The sequence below is a fragment of the Chenopodium album genome, chromosome 11 (assembly GCF_948465745.1).
Source record: "Chenopodium album chromosome 11, dcCheAlbu1.1, whole genome shotgun sequence".
In the NCBI taxonomy this organism is placed as follows: domain Eukaryota; kingdom Viridiplantae; phylum Streptophyta; class Magnoliopsida; order Caryophyllales; family Amaranthaceae; genus Chenopodium; species Chenopodium album.
Window position 1 is genome coordinate 13,218,086 of NC_137844.1, and position 11,827 is coordinate 13,229,912.

Here is an 11,827-nt window from a genome sequence, read left to right on the forward strand (position 1 = left end):
TGAGGCGGTGATTAGAGCCGGGCTTCACTTCCCCCTCCACCGAGGGATTAATGGGATATTGAAAGGGTACGAGTTAGGCGTTTGGTAGCTCACACCCAACTCGTGGATAAATATACTAAGTTATATTGCCGCCTGCGAGTTCCAAAATATTGAGCCAATTTTTGAGGCTTTTGCTCACATGCATTACATGAGCCGAGCTCCAGGCGGATGGGGGGCTTGGTACATTTTAACCATGCACCCGGAATATATGATGACTTTGGACAAGTCGTCTAAGTGGACTGGCTGGAAGGAGAAGTTTTACTTGATCTCCTCGCCCACGTTAGGCCACAACTGATTCCTGCGCCGGTACAATAAAGACCCGACTCTTCTTAGAAAGAAGTGCGCCCTTCTTCGCATTCCATCCAGGGCCTAAGAGCTAATAATAGAGCCGGAGTTTTTCAAAACTACTACCACCCCCTTGGATGATGGGACTCAAATAATTGTGCCCAAGAATTGGGTACCCCATCCGGATTTCCTAAAAGATGAGGAGTTTCTCTCCGCTTGTGGTCTGAGCACCATGTTTGAGAGACGTATGTTGTTTATCCCGGTTGACATTGTCTTACTATTTGTTTTAAGCATACTTGTTATAATGTATTTGACAAACCGATTTTCTTTTGTAGAAATAGCTTTAAGAATGGTGGACGCAGCTAAGACGCCTGCTAAGCCGGTTGCTCAACGTAAAAAGGAGCAGCTTGAAAAGAAAAAGGCGGCTTTAGATGCCAAAAAAGACGAGGTAAGGCCCTCCTGCCATAGTTTTTTACCTTGATTCAAATTACTGATGTTTGCCGGCTATAACATGTTTGTTTCACTTGCAGAGTGGCAGTAGAACCATCCCCCACTCCATCTCCAAAATGCTCAAGCAGCCTAGGGATGAGCTAGGGAAAACCCCTACTAAGGCGGGGAATAAAAATCCTTCCCAGTCAACTTCCTCTGCCCTGCCAGACCCCAAACGCCCTATAACCGGTGGTAAAAGCCCGGCGGTGCTGAAGGCTTTGAGCGAAAGCTCAGAAGTGGCTGGGAAATTGCCGGACGCCTCTACGACGTCGAAGAGTGGCGTGCCACTTAATGCTGTAACCAGCATTGCAACGGATGGGGATGGAGGGACTTCCCAGCCTAGAGGCCAAGATAAGGACGATTGTTTTGAACTCCCATGGCCGCTTGACTTTAAGCGAGTCAAAACTTAAGCTAGCCTATCTAGAGATTCACTTAACAGTCGGCACAATATAGCTGCCGCTTATGCTGCTTTCTCACCACATACTTCTTATGGTGCATATGCCTCCACCAGCCGGCCTGATGTCTAGTAGTTCGCCAAACGGATGCTAAGGACCCTCACCAGGTCAGACCAGATGCTTGGACTGCAGGCGGTCAACTTTGATCAGATCCTTGCCCTACTGGCTGAGGTAACTTAGAGTTTATTTCAAGTACTTTTGTTTTTTAGATTTCTCATCTAACCTCTCTTTTACCACCTGTATTCTACAGCCAATGCTGAGGGTAGACGGGCTCAAGAACTCATTTAGGAGGAAGCAGGAGGAGGTAAATGACGCTAAACAAAGGGCCCTAGATGCTCTCAACTCTGCTCAATATCAAAATACACGAGTGAAATTGAAATTAAAGCTCAAGAGTTTAAATAGGAGGAGCTGATCAAGACTTTGGGGGCTGCAGTGGAGGAGGCCAACACCAAAGCCACCAACCTCGAGTTGGAGTTGAAAAATGCCAAGTCTGATCTGAAGGCTTTGGAGGAGGCGAACAAGGAGAATATCCAGCTCAGGCAAGACAATAGCTAGCTCAAGAATGAGATCGTTCTAATGAAGAATGATCACCAAGAGGAGCTTTCTATTGGGTTTTGATGAGTCCGACTCATCGCGGAATAAAACCCGAGCCAAGATCACACTCACAATTAATATAATCAAAAGACATAATTAACTTAATTAACAAGAATTAAGGAAAGATTAATTACCTTTTATTTTAGGTGTTTTTGTCCCTCGGGAGGACTGATCCGACCGCGCCTGTACCTGCAAAACAATGGAGACTCTGGGTGATGGGAGGTCCGCCTCTGACGGTCAAGTTAGTACTTGAATATGAGTAGGAGAAGGTGCAGAAAATGAAATGAGATCTTCTCGGATTCCGAGATCAGGTGTTTCTCTGATGTAAGAGAATGTAGGGCATGCTGTAATAAATTGTGGAAGCCCCAAAAATGGAGGGAATCTCCCTATTTATAGGGTCATTGGGAAACGTGCCCTTGACTAGGTCACTCTGACCTAATTCTACTAGGCTGCGCCGTATTACGGCTTTCTCGGGATTTGGGCCCTTAAAGGCTGCCTTTTTCTCCCAAGTTCTAGGAAGGACACGTGTCGAATGGAGGTTGGTCCAATTCGGACCAACTAGAGTATGACACGTGTCACTACATGATTGGTCCACGTGGCATGGGTAAAATTACCCAAAACATTTGCCCCTCACAAATGTGATGTGGCGCGCCACGTGGCATCTGTGACACATGTCACTTAGCCATAGGAAATAGTAATAAAGTTTTTTTTTTCACGATGAAAGTTTAACCTTTCACATTACGGGAAAATTACCAGGATGCCCCTGTTTTTTACCCCTCTATAAATACACGATTTACCCTCCTCATTTTGGACGTTTCTAAAACATTCTAGAGAGAGAAAATCACTAATTCTAGAGAGAGAGAGTCTGCCGTCCGTTCGTGTGAACACAAGCTCTGCTCATTTTCCGCCTGCCTCAGCCGGTTTACAGCCGCCTATGCCCCAAGCAAGCAAAGTCAACTCTAGCAACATCTCAGTCAGTCATCACCGTTTGCCCCCCTTTTAGAGACAAACGTAAGGTACCGCCTCTACCCCCTTCAGCTCATTTACATTTGCTTCAATTCGTTCAATAAATGGACTCATCACCAACACACACGGCACGACCTAGGTCAGTAGTCAGCCGGTCTCCTGGTACGGCTGAGTCGAGGACTGGGAGTGCCGGCTATGGGTGCATGGAGCAATTTTGTACTCCTCAATCGACCATCTATGTGTCTGTGCAGGACACGATGGCCAGAACTAAACCGATAGCCACCTGATGGCGTCGAAGAGACGGTACTTTGGAAGTGTCGTCTAATGAGGTAACCCCGGTTGAGGGGTCAGAGAGCAATGAAGACTCAGGGGAATATTCCTCATCTGGGATTCCTAGAACCCCAAGTGACACAATCTTATACGATGAGGGTAGAGACGGAGAGGGAGCCGTCTCCCAGATGGACCTTGATGAAGCTGGCCCTGAAGATAGAGACGGAGAAGAGTCTGCATCGGGGTCAACTGGCGACGAGGGAGACGGTGAAAACTCCGTCTCAGGGTCTAGCCCTGAGGATGATAGTGATGCCCCTCTTTCCCCACTTGAGGATAGTGAGGCCGAAGAGAGGAAAAAATGGGAAGCAAAGGATGATCCTTTTAAGATCCATATCTCCGCCAAAGATAGGCGGATAATGCTAAAGGGCATTGAAAGCTTTGTGAAGAAGCGGCCCGGGAAATGGATATACTATCCAGGTGCCGCCTGAGCTAGGCACCATCTCTTGGAAAGATGACCAGGAGAATGCCAATACCTACTTTGGATGCTATGAGGAGGCATTCCTGGCTAGCTTTCGGTTCCCGCTTCACAATGCTGTTAGAGCCATACTCAGGGGTTATGGCTTGGGCGTTTGGCAGCTCACCCCAAATTCCTGGGCTAACTGATCGGACTAGGATAGGTCGTTAAACTATTAACCCTAATCAAATTAACTATTTATAAAACCTAGACTTCACACTAAACTGGTTTGTGGCAAGCAAGGGTCGATCCACTGAGGAAGCTTTCTCATTTAATATCAAAATCACCATGCAAGAGTAAAAAAGGGGTATATTTTGTTGGAATTTGGAATGTAGACACTAGAACTATAAATAAACAAGTAAAAGGGTGATTAAATCAAGGAATAACAACGCTAGGGATTAGGGGGTTTCAAACATGATTAGAATGAAGGAAAACAATGATAAGCATCATGATTAACATGCCAAAGAATATAAAATTCTACCTAAACAACTCATTTTCATGCAAAAGTTTAGGTAAACCAATGAAAGTGGTCTAAGCTGATTAGGATCATTTTCATTGGTTTGCCTAAACTTTTGCATGAAAATGAGTTGTTTAGGTAGAATTTTATATTCTTTGGCATGTTAATCATGATGCTTATCATTGTTTTCCTTCATTCTAATCATATTTGAAACCCCCTAATCCCTAGCGTTGTTATTCCTTGATTTAATCACCCTTTTACTTGTTTATTTATAGTTCTAGTGTCTACATTCCAAATTCCAACAAAATATACCCCTTTCTTACTCTTGCATGGTGATTTTGATATTAAATGAGAAAGCTTCCTCAGTGGATCGACCCTTGCTTGCCACTAACCAGTTTAGTGTGAAGTCTAGGTTTTATAAATAGTTAATTTGATTAGGGTTAATAGTTTAACGACCTATCCTAGCCCGATCAAATTTTGGCGCCGTTGCCGGGGAAGCGGCTTGTTTAGTGTCTAATTTTGCTTTTGTTAGGGTAATTTTAATTGCTTTCTTTTTTGTTTTGATTTGTTTTATCATACTTGTCATTGCTAATTGTTTGCTTAGCTTTGGTGAATGCTTAGAAGATCTCAAGGACCACCTACACATCATATCGACCAAGAAATCAACCGAACTAAGACAAATCCGTAGACTTTTTCAAGAAGAAGGAAGAGGACTTGGTGCTATAATTGATAGTGGGAGTGATTCTTACTCTTCTAGTTCGCAAAGTGAATCAATGGCGGGACAAGAGGATGATATTTTATTTCGTGAGTTCGGAAATCCGGAGGATTATGAGCTCACGGGAGGGATTTTGTTACCCGTCACGGAAACTAACTTCACAATTCATCCCCAATATACAAGAATGGTTCAATCGGAGCAATTTTCGGGTTCTACAAGTGAAGACCCCATAGAGCACCTTGATAGATTCCTTGAGCTATGTGCCATGATTCAAACCAACCAAGTTTCTCAAGAATACATCCGGATGCACCTATTTCGACAATCTCTTTCGGGTAGAGCAAAGAAGTGGTTGAAGCAAGTGAAGCCTAACTCACTCACATCTTGGAGGGAGGTAGTTAAGGCATTCTTGAAGAGGTTCATTTCCGAGGCAAAGACCGCCGAGATGAGAAGGAAGATTGCATCATTTGAACAAGAAGCAGATGAGAGCCTTAATGAAGCTTGGGAGAGGTTCAAAGAGTTGGTACAAGCGTGTTCTCGCCATGAATACAATCAAAGTTTGCTCATGAGGTTTTTCTACGATGGATTGGAGCCCATGTCTAGAGCTAACTTGGATGCGGGGGGCGGGTGGACAATTGATCAAGATTCCCCAAAATCAAGTGGAGGCAACGATCGAGGAGGTAGCAAAGAACTACTCTTGGGGAGGTAGGAGAAGGAGTGCACCGAAGAAAGGTGGGATGTATGAATTGGAGAAGGTCGATCAATTGCAACATCAAATTGAGCAACTCACAAAAGGGCTCTCAAAGTTGAACACAAGTGTAAATGCAAGCTCAAGCGGTGGAGCAAGCTCTTCTCAAGTCAACTCTTTCTCTTGTCAAAATTGTGGAGGAACGAACCATGATACATCTTATTGTGGAGGTTTGAGCCTCGAGCATGTAGCGGCATACAACACAAGGCAAGATGGTTTTAGAGAAGGCGGTGGTGGAGTGGCTTGGAGACAACCACCACCCGGGTTTGCATCTCAACCTCAACAATGGGGCCAACAAGCTCAACCCTCTTACAATTCGAACCCCCAATACAAAATCCACCTCCATCTCAAAACCAAAACCCAAGAGGAACCTACCCAAGGAACAACTAATACAACAACCAAAACCAATACAATAACCAACACCAATACAACAATCAAACCCAAGCACCCCAAAGAAATCAAGAACAAGCACCTCAAGCGGAGCCAACACCCACACAACTCCTTCAAGCTATGCATTCACAAATGCAAACTTTTGGGCAACAAATGCAAGAAATAAGGGCTCACAACAAGATGGTTGATTCACAACTAGCTCAATTGGCCGAGAGGACTCCTTTCAATTCACCATCAACTCTACCCGGACAACCACAACCTAACCCTTCTCATAACCAAAAACCCGATACATGCAAGGCAATCACTTTGAGGTCGGGAACTTGCTATGATGGTCCAAATGAGGGGGATAGTGAGGGAAAGAAGGGAGGAGAAGAGAGTGTGAATGAAGATAAGAGAGGTGAGGAGGAAAAAGTTGATGAGGTAGAAGGAAGTTCGGAGAAGAAGAAGGTCAACAACGAGAAGACAACTTCAATTCCTAGTGAGACTAGGAACCTTGATGGACCGGTTCCTTTTCCAAGTAGGCTTGCGGAGAGGAAGTTGAATGACAAGTTTGCAAAGTTTCTAAGTGTGATGAAGAACTTGCACATCAATCTCCCTTTTCTTGAAGTAGTGACACAAATGCCATCTTACTCCAAATTTCTCAAGGACATCCTCACCAACAAAAGGAAGCTCAATGATGAGCTTATCACCCTTCCACACCAAGTGAGTGCTCTTGTTCAACATAAAATGCCCAAGAAGGAGAAAGACCCGGGGAGTTTCACTTTGCCGGTGAAAATTGGAAATATGGAAGCTAGGGGTGCATTGGCCGATCTTGGAGCAAGTGTTAGTCTAATCCCCTTATCCATTGCTCAAAAACTCAATATTGAGATGATCCCTACAAGGAAGACAATTCAACTAGCCGACCGCTCGTTGAAGTTACCTTGTGGAGAACTTGAGGATGTTCCAATTCAAGTGGGACACATCTATGTGCCTTGTGACTTTGTAGTGATGGACATGGAAGAAGATGTGGACACACCCTTGATTTTGGGTCGGGAAGCTCTTAAGACTTTGGGGGCGGTCATCAATTGCAAAAACAACACCATCACATGTGAAGTGGCCGATGAGAAGATAGTCTTTGAGTTTTCAAAGTTGCTAAAGACCCCTATGGTTGAAAAGTGTTATCGAGTTGATGTTGTGAATGAGGAGTTAGACCGTTTGGAAAGGGTCATGATGAAGCCTCAAGATCCAATTGTGGAAGCTCTCACATGTAAAGAGGAGTTCCACTCTCAAGAAGCCAAAGAATTTGTCATGGCAATGGAGGAATCCTCAAAGGAGGAAGTTGATCAACAAAGCAAGATTGAGCTTGAATCAATGGAGGAAAAATCGGAGGAGAGTTCCAAGCCTCCTCCCAAGGTAGAACTCAAGCCCCTCCCCCCTTCTTTGAAATATGATTATCTTGATGAGGAGGAAAAATACCCTATTATTGTCAATGCTACCCTTGATGAACTTAATTTGAAAAAATTGCTTGATGTTTTGAGAAAATACAAAGATGTGATAGGGTATAGCATTGATGATATCAAGGGCATTAGTCCTTCTCTATGCGTGCATCGTATTCATCTTGAGGATGATCATTCCACCTCCATTGAACCTCAAAGGAGGTTGAACCCCAACCTTCAAGAGGTTGTCAAGAAAGAAATTTTGAAACTACGTGAGGCGGGCATCATCTATGCTATCTCCGATAGCAAGTGGGTGAGCCCGGTTCATGTAGTTCCCAAAAAGGGTGGAATGACCATTGTCAAGGATGAAAAGGGAGAGGACTTCTCCACCCGGACGGTGATCGGGTGGAGAATGTGTATTGATTATAGGAGATTGAACAAGAACACAAAAAAAGATCATTTTCCTCTCCCTTTCATGGACCAAATGCTTGAAAGGCTTTCTCACCATGCTTTATTTTGTTTCTTGGATGGGTACTCCGGATTTTTCCAAATCCCTATCCATCCAAGCGATCAAGAGAAAACTACTTTCACATGTCCATATGGAACATTTGCATACCGAAGAATGCCATTCGGATTATGCAATGCCCCCTCTACTTTTCAAAGATGCATGACTTCCATTTTCTCCGAAATGCTTGAAAAAGAAATTGAGGTTTTCATGGATGATTTTAGTGTTGGTGGGTCGTCTTTTGACACTTGTCTTTTTAACCTTGAAAGAGTTTTGCAAAGGTGTCAAGAGATGAGTTTGGTTTTGAATTGGGAAAAATGCCATTTTATGGTCAAGGAGGGCATTGTCCTCGGTCATAAAGTTTCAAAAAATGGCATTGAGGTTGATCCGGCCAAAGTTTCGGTGATTGAGAGGTTGCCCCCTCCTACTTCCGTCACGGGAGTACGAGCTTTTCTTGGGCATGTCGGTTTCTACCGGAGGTTTATAAAAGATTTCTCCTCAATTGCCAAACCTTTGACCGAATTACTTAAGAAAGATGTTGTTTTTAGCTTTGATGAGGCTTGCCTTGAGGCATTTCGTAAGCTCAAGGAAGCTCTCATCTCTTCTCCTGTTGTGCAAGCTCCGTATTGGAGCTTGCCTTTTGAGCTAATGTGCAATGCGAGTGATTTTTCAGTAGGTGCCGTCCTTGGTCAATAGAAAGAAGGGAAATCATGTGTCATCTACTATGCAAGTAGGACTCTCGATGAAGCTCAAAAGAACTATACAACAACGGAGAAGGAGATGCTAGCGGTGGTGTTTGCATTTGATAAGTTCCGGTCCTATCTCATATGTTCAAAAGTCATTGTGTACACGGATCACATCGCGGTGCGATACCTCATGACCAAGAAAGAAGCGAAGCCTCGCTTGATCAGTTGGGTTCTCTCTCTTCAAGACTTTCACATGTAAATGAGGGACAAAAAGGGAGCGGAGAATTATGTGGCGAATCACTTGTCTAGGCTTCCATTTGAGAACAAGGAGGATGTTCCAATTAATGATGAGATAGGGATCGAGGCCCTCATGGCTATGGTGGCGACTTCTACACCTTGGTATGCGGATATTGCCAACTATCTTGCTTGTGGGGTAGTTCCTCCGGAATTCTCCTCTCAACAAAAGAAAAAGTTCTTCAAAGAAGTGAGAAGATATTTTTGGAATGATCCGTACCTATTCAAGCAATGTGGTGGTGGTCTCTTTAGGAAGTGTGTCCCCGATCATGAGATTGAGGGTGTCCTTGAGCATTGTCACTCACTACCATATGGGGGACATGGTGGTGTTGACAAGACGGTAGCAAAAATCTCTCAATCTTTGCTTTGGTGGCCTTCAATGCACAAGGATACTCACAAATTCTTTATGCAATGTGATCGATGCTAAAGGAGTGGTGGCATTACCAAAAGGGACGAGATGCCCCAACAAAGTATTCTAGAGGTGGAGCCCTTCGATGTTTGGGGGGTGGATTTCATGGGACCGTTCATTTCTTCATGTGGGAACCTACACATCTTGGTGGCGGTTGACTATGTGACGAAATGGATCGAAGCTATACCCTCTCCTACCAATGATCACAAGGTGGTGCTCAAGCTTCTTAAGAAAATCATTTTTCCTAGATTTGGGGTGCCAAGAGTTCTAATTAGTGATGGAGGGTCTCATTTTGCCAAGAAGCAATTGGAAGCTCTTCTCAAGAAATATGGCGTTCATCACAAGGTTGGTCTACCTTACCATCCTCAAACTCAAGGTCAAGTGGAGGTCTCGAATCGTGAGATCAAGAATATACTTGAGAGGATGGTGAACAAATCAAGGAAAGATTGGTCTCTCAATCTTGATGATACACTTTGGGCTCTTCGAACGACATACAAGACTCCCATAGGTACAACCCCCTATAGGTTGGTCTATGGGAAGGCTTGTCACTTGCCGGTCGAGCTAGAATACAAAGCTTGGTGGGCCATCAAAGAGCTAAACATGGATTTGTCGTTAGCGGGTGAAAAGAGGTTGTTGAAGCTCAACGAGCTCGAGGAGCTTAGAGATGATGCCTATGAAAAATCAAGAGTGTATAAGGAGAAGACAAAAAAGTGGCACGACCAACATATCCGGAACAAGAGTTTCAAGGTTGGGGACAAAGTCTTGCTCTTCAACTCAAGGCTTCGCTTGTTTCCGGGCAAGCTCAAATCTAAGTGGTCGAGGCCTTTCGTTGTATCAAAGACCACTCCCTATGGTTCTTTTGAGTTGGATGCTGACGGAAACAAATTCATGGTGAACGGCTCTCGTTTAAAGCACTATTTCTGCAAGGAAGAAGTTGGTGTGATTGAGTATCTAAGGCTTAACCCTTTGGGTCCTAAGCCACCCTTTTGAATGGATTTTCATCATGGTCAAGCTAATGACCTTATAAAGAAGCGCTCCCGGGAGGCAACCCGGCTTTTAAACCCTTTTCTTCTCTATTTTCCATATTTTTGGTAGGTTGTTTGTTTGATTTTTGTCTTATGGCTTTCGTTTTTCCTCTTGCTTTGTAGGCACTTGTCTCTTTGGTGCGTGTTTGGAGGGAATTTGGAGGCCGTTTGGTGTTATATATGGAGCTAAGTTGGGGTTTGGAGACTTGGAAGTGAGTGAGGGGGATTTAAAGCAAAAATATTGATGAAGACCCTGTGCGCGGGCGCGCAGGCCTGGGAGAACCCGCGCACAGGGAAGCTCAGCAAGGCAGAATCTAGCAGAAGGTTATGCGCGCCCTGTGCGCGACATCTGCGCGGGCGCGCAAGAGAATGCTGTGCGGGCGCGCAGGCCTGGGAGAACCAGCACAGAATTAAGGCTAATTTTCAGATTCTGGCAGAAAATTTTGCGCGACGTGTGTGCGACATCTGCGCGGGCGCGCAATACACTTGCGCGGGCGCGCAGGATACCTGCGCGGGCGCGCAGATCTGGGTTTATCGGGGGATAGCTTCTCTTTTTCCCCGATTTCATCATCATTTTCACGCCTCTCATACCGATTCTCACTCTCTCTCCTCAAGAACACAAACCCTAACCTCTCAAATCCCCTCTAATCTCACCTATTACCTTGAAATTTCATCAAATCCCCTATATTCCCTCACTTTTCTCACAAATTCATCATTTTCCCCTCTCAAAATCACCCATTTTCACCAAATTCGAGATTGCTCCTTGGTGGTCGAAGTGGTGGTCCGTGAGTGGTCGTGGTGGTCTTCATGCTCTTCAATTATGGGTAGTTTTGCTTGTAATTGTGGAATTTGATATGAATTTCTTGGTGATTTGTTGAGTATTGTTGTTGAAAATTGTTGTTTTTATGCAATTTGCCTAGCAATTACTTGATTGTGGGTATTGAGAATTGTTGAAAGTAATTACTAGCTTGATATTGAGTATCGAGAATTGTTGATGCATGTGAAATTGAAAATTTGTGATGTTGAGAGTTTTTGATACTTGATATTGAAATTTACTTAGTAATTGTCTCTTTCGTGATTGAGTATTGCAAATTTTGGCATTGAATATTGTTGGCGATTCTTGTGTTCTTCTTGTGCTATTTGTATCTTGGAAAGTTGTTGCTCCTAACCTCTTTTCAGATAACAAAGTCAAAGCTTTAATTGTTGTTGTTGTTGTGGGAAGAATTGGGTATTCTTGAGTGTTGGATCACTCATTTGGTGTTCTCGGTATTTTTGGGATTGTTGAGTTAAACTTGGTGAAGATGAGTAGTAGGAGAAGGAGTAGGAAGGAGCCCAGGATAACAATTGATGAACCCCAACCCTCCTCTTAAAATCTAAACCAAGAACAAACAACTCAACCCACCTTGAAATTTGTAAACCGACACCACGCTCCCATCCATCGAACCCTCATCAAACACAAACTAAACCCCACTCGACACTACTATCAACGCTCAATGCGTGATTTGGGTATAGATGAGGACCTTCGGTCCCTTCTTGATAACCTTGGGATGAGTGAGTTCATCCAGCACCAATAC

General features: G+C 44.1%; 1 protein-coding gene and 1 non-coding gene across 2 annotated transcripts; one reads left to right on the top strand and one right to left on the bottom strand.

Moving 5' to 3' along the window:
- Positions 1-5,224: 5,224 nt before the first annotated feature.
- Positions 5,225-5,329, bottom strand: LOC145569640 (small nucleolar RNA R71). Its single transcript, XR_014096213.1, has one exon. It is a non-coding gene; the product is annotated as a small nucleolar RNA R71 (small nucleolar RNA).
- A 3,455-nt stretch (positions 5,330-8,784) lies between these two features.
- On the top strand, positions 8,785-10,218 carry LOC145566322 (uncharacterized). Its single transcript, XM_081625777.1, has 3 exons — positions 8,785-8,924; positions 9,249-9,573; positions 9,769-10,218. Exons 1-3 carry the CDS (start codon positions 8,785-8,787, stop codon positions 10,216-10,218), a joined length of 915 nt encoding a protein of 304 aa, XP_081481903.1.
- The last annotated feature ends 1,609 nt before the right edge of the window (positions 10,219-11,827 follow it).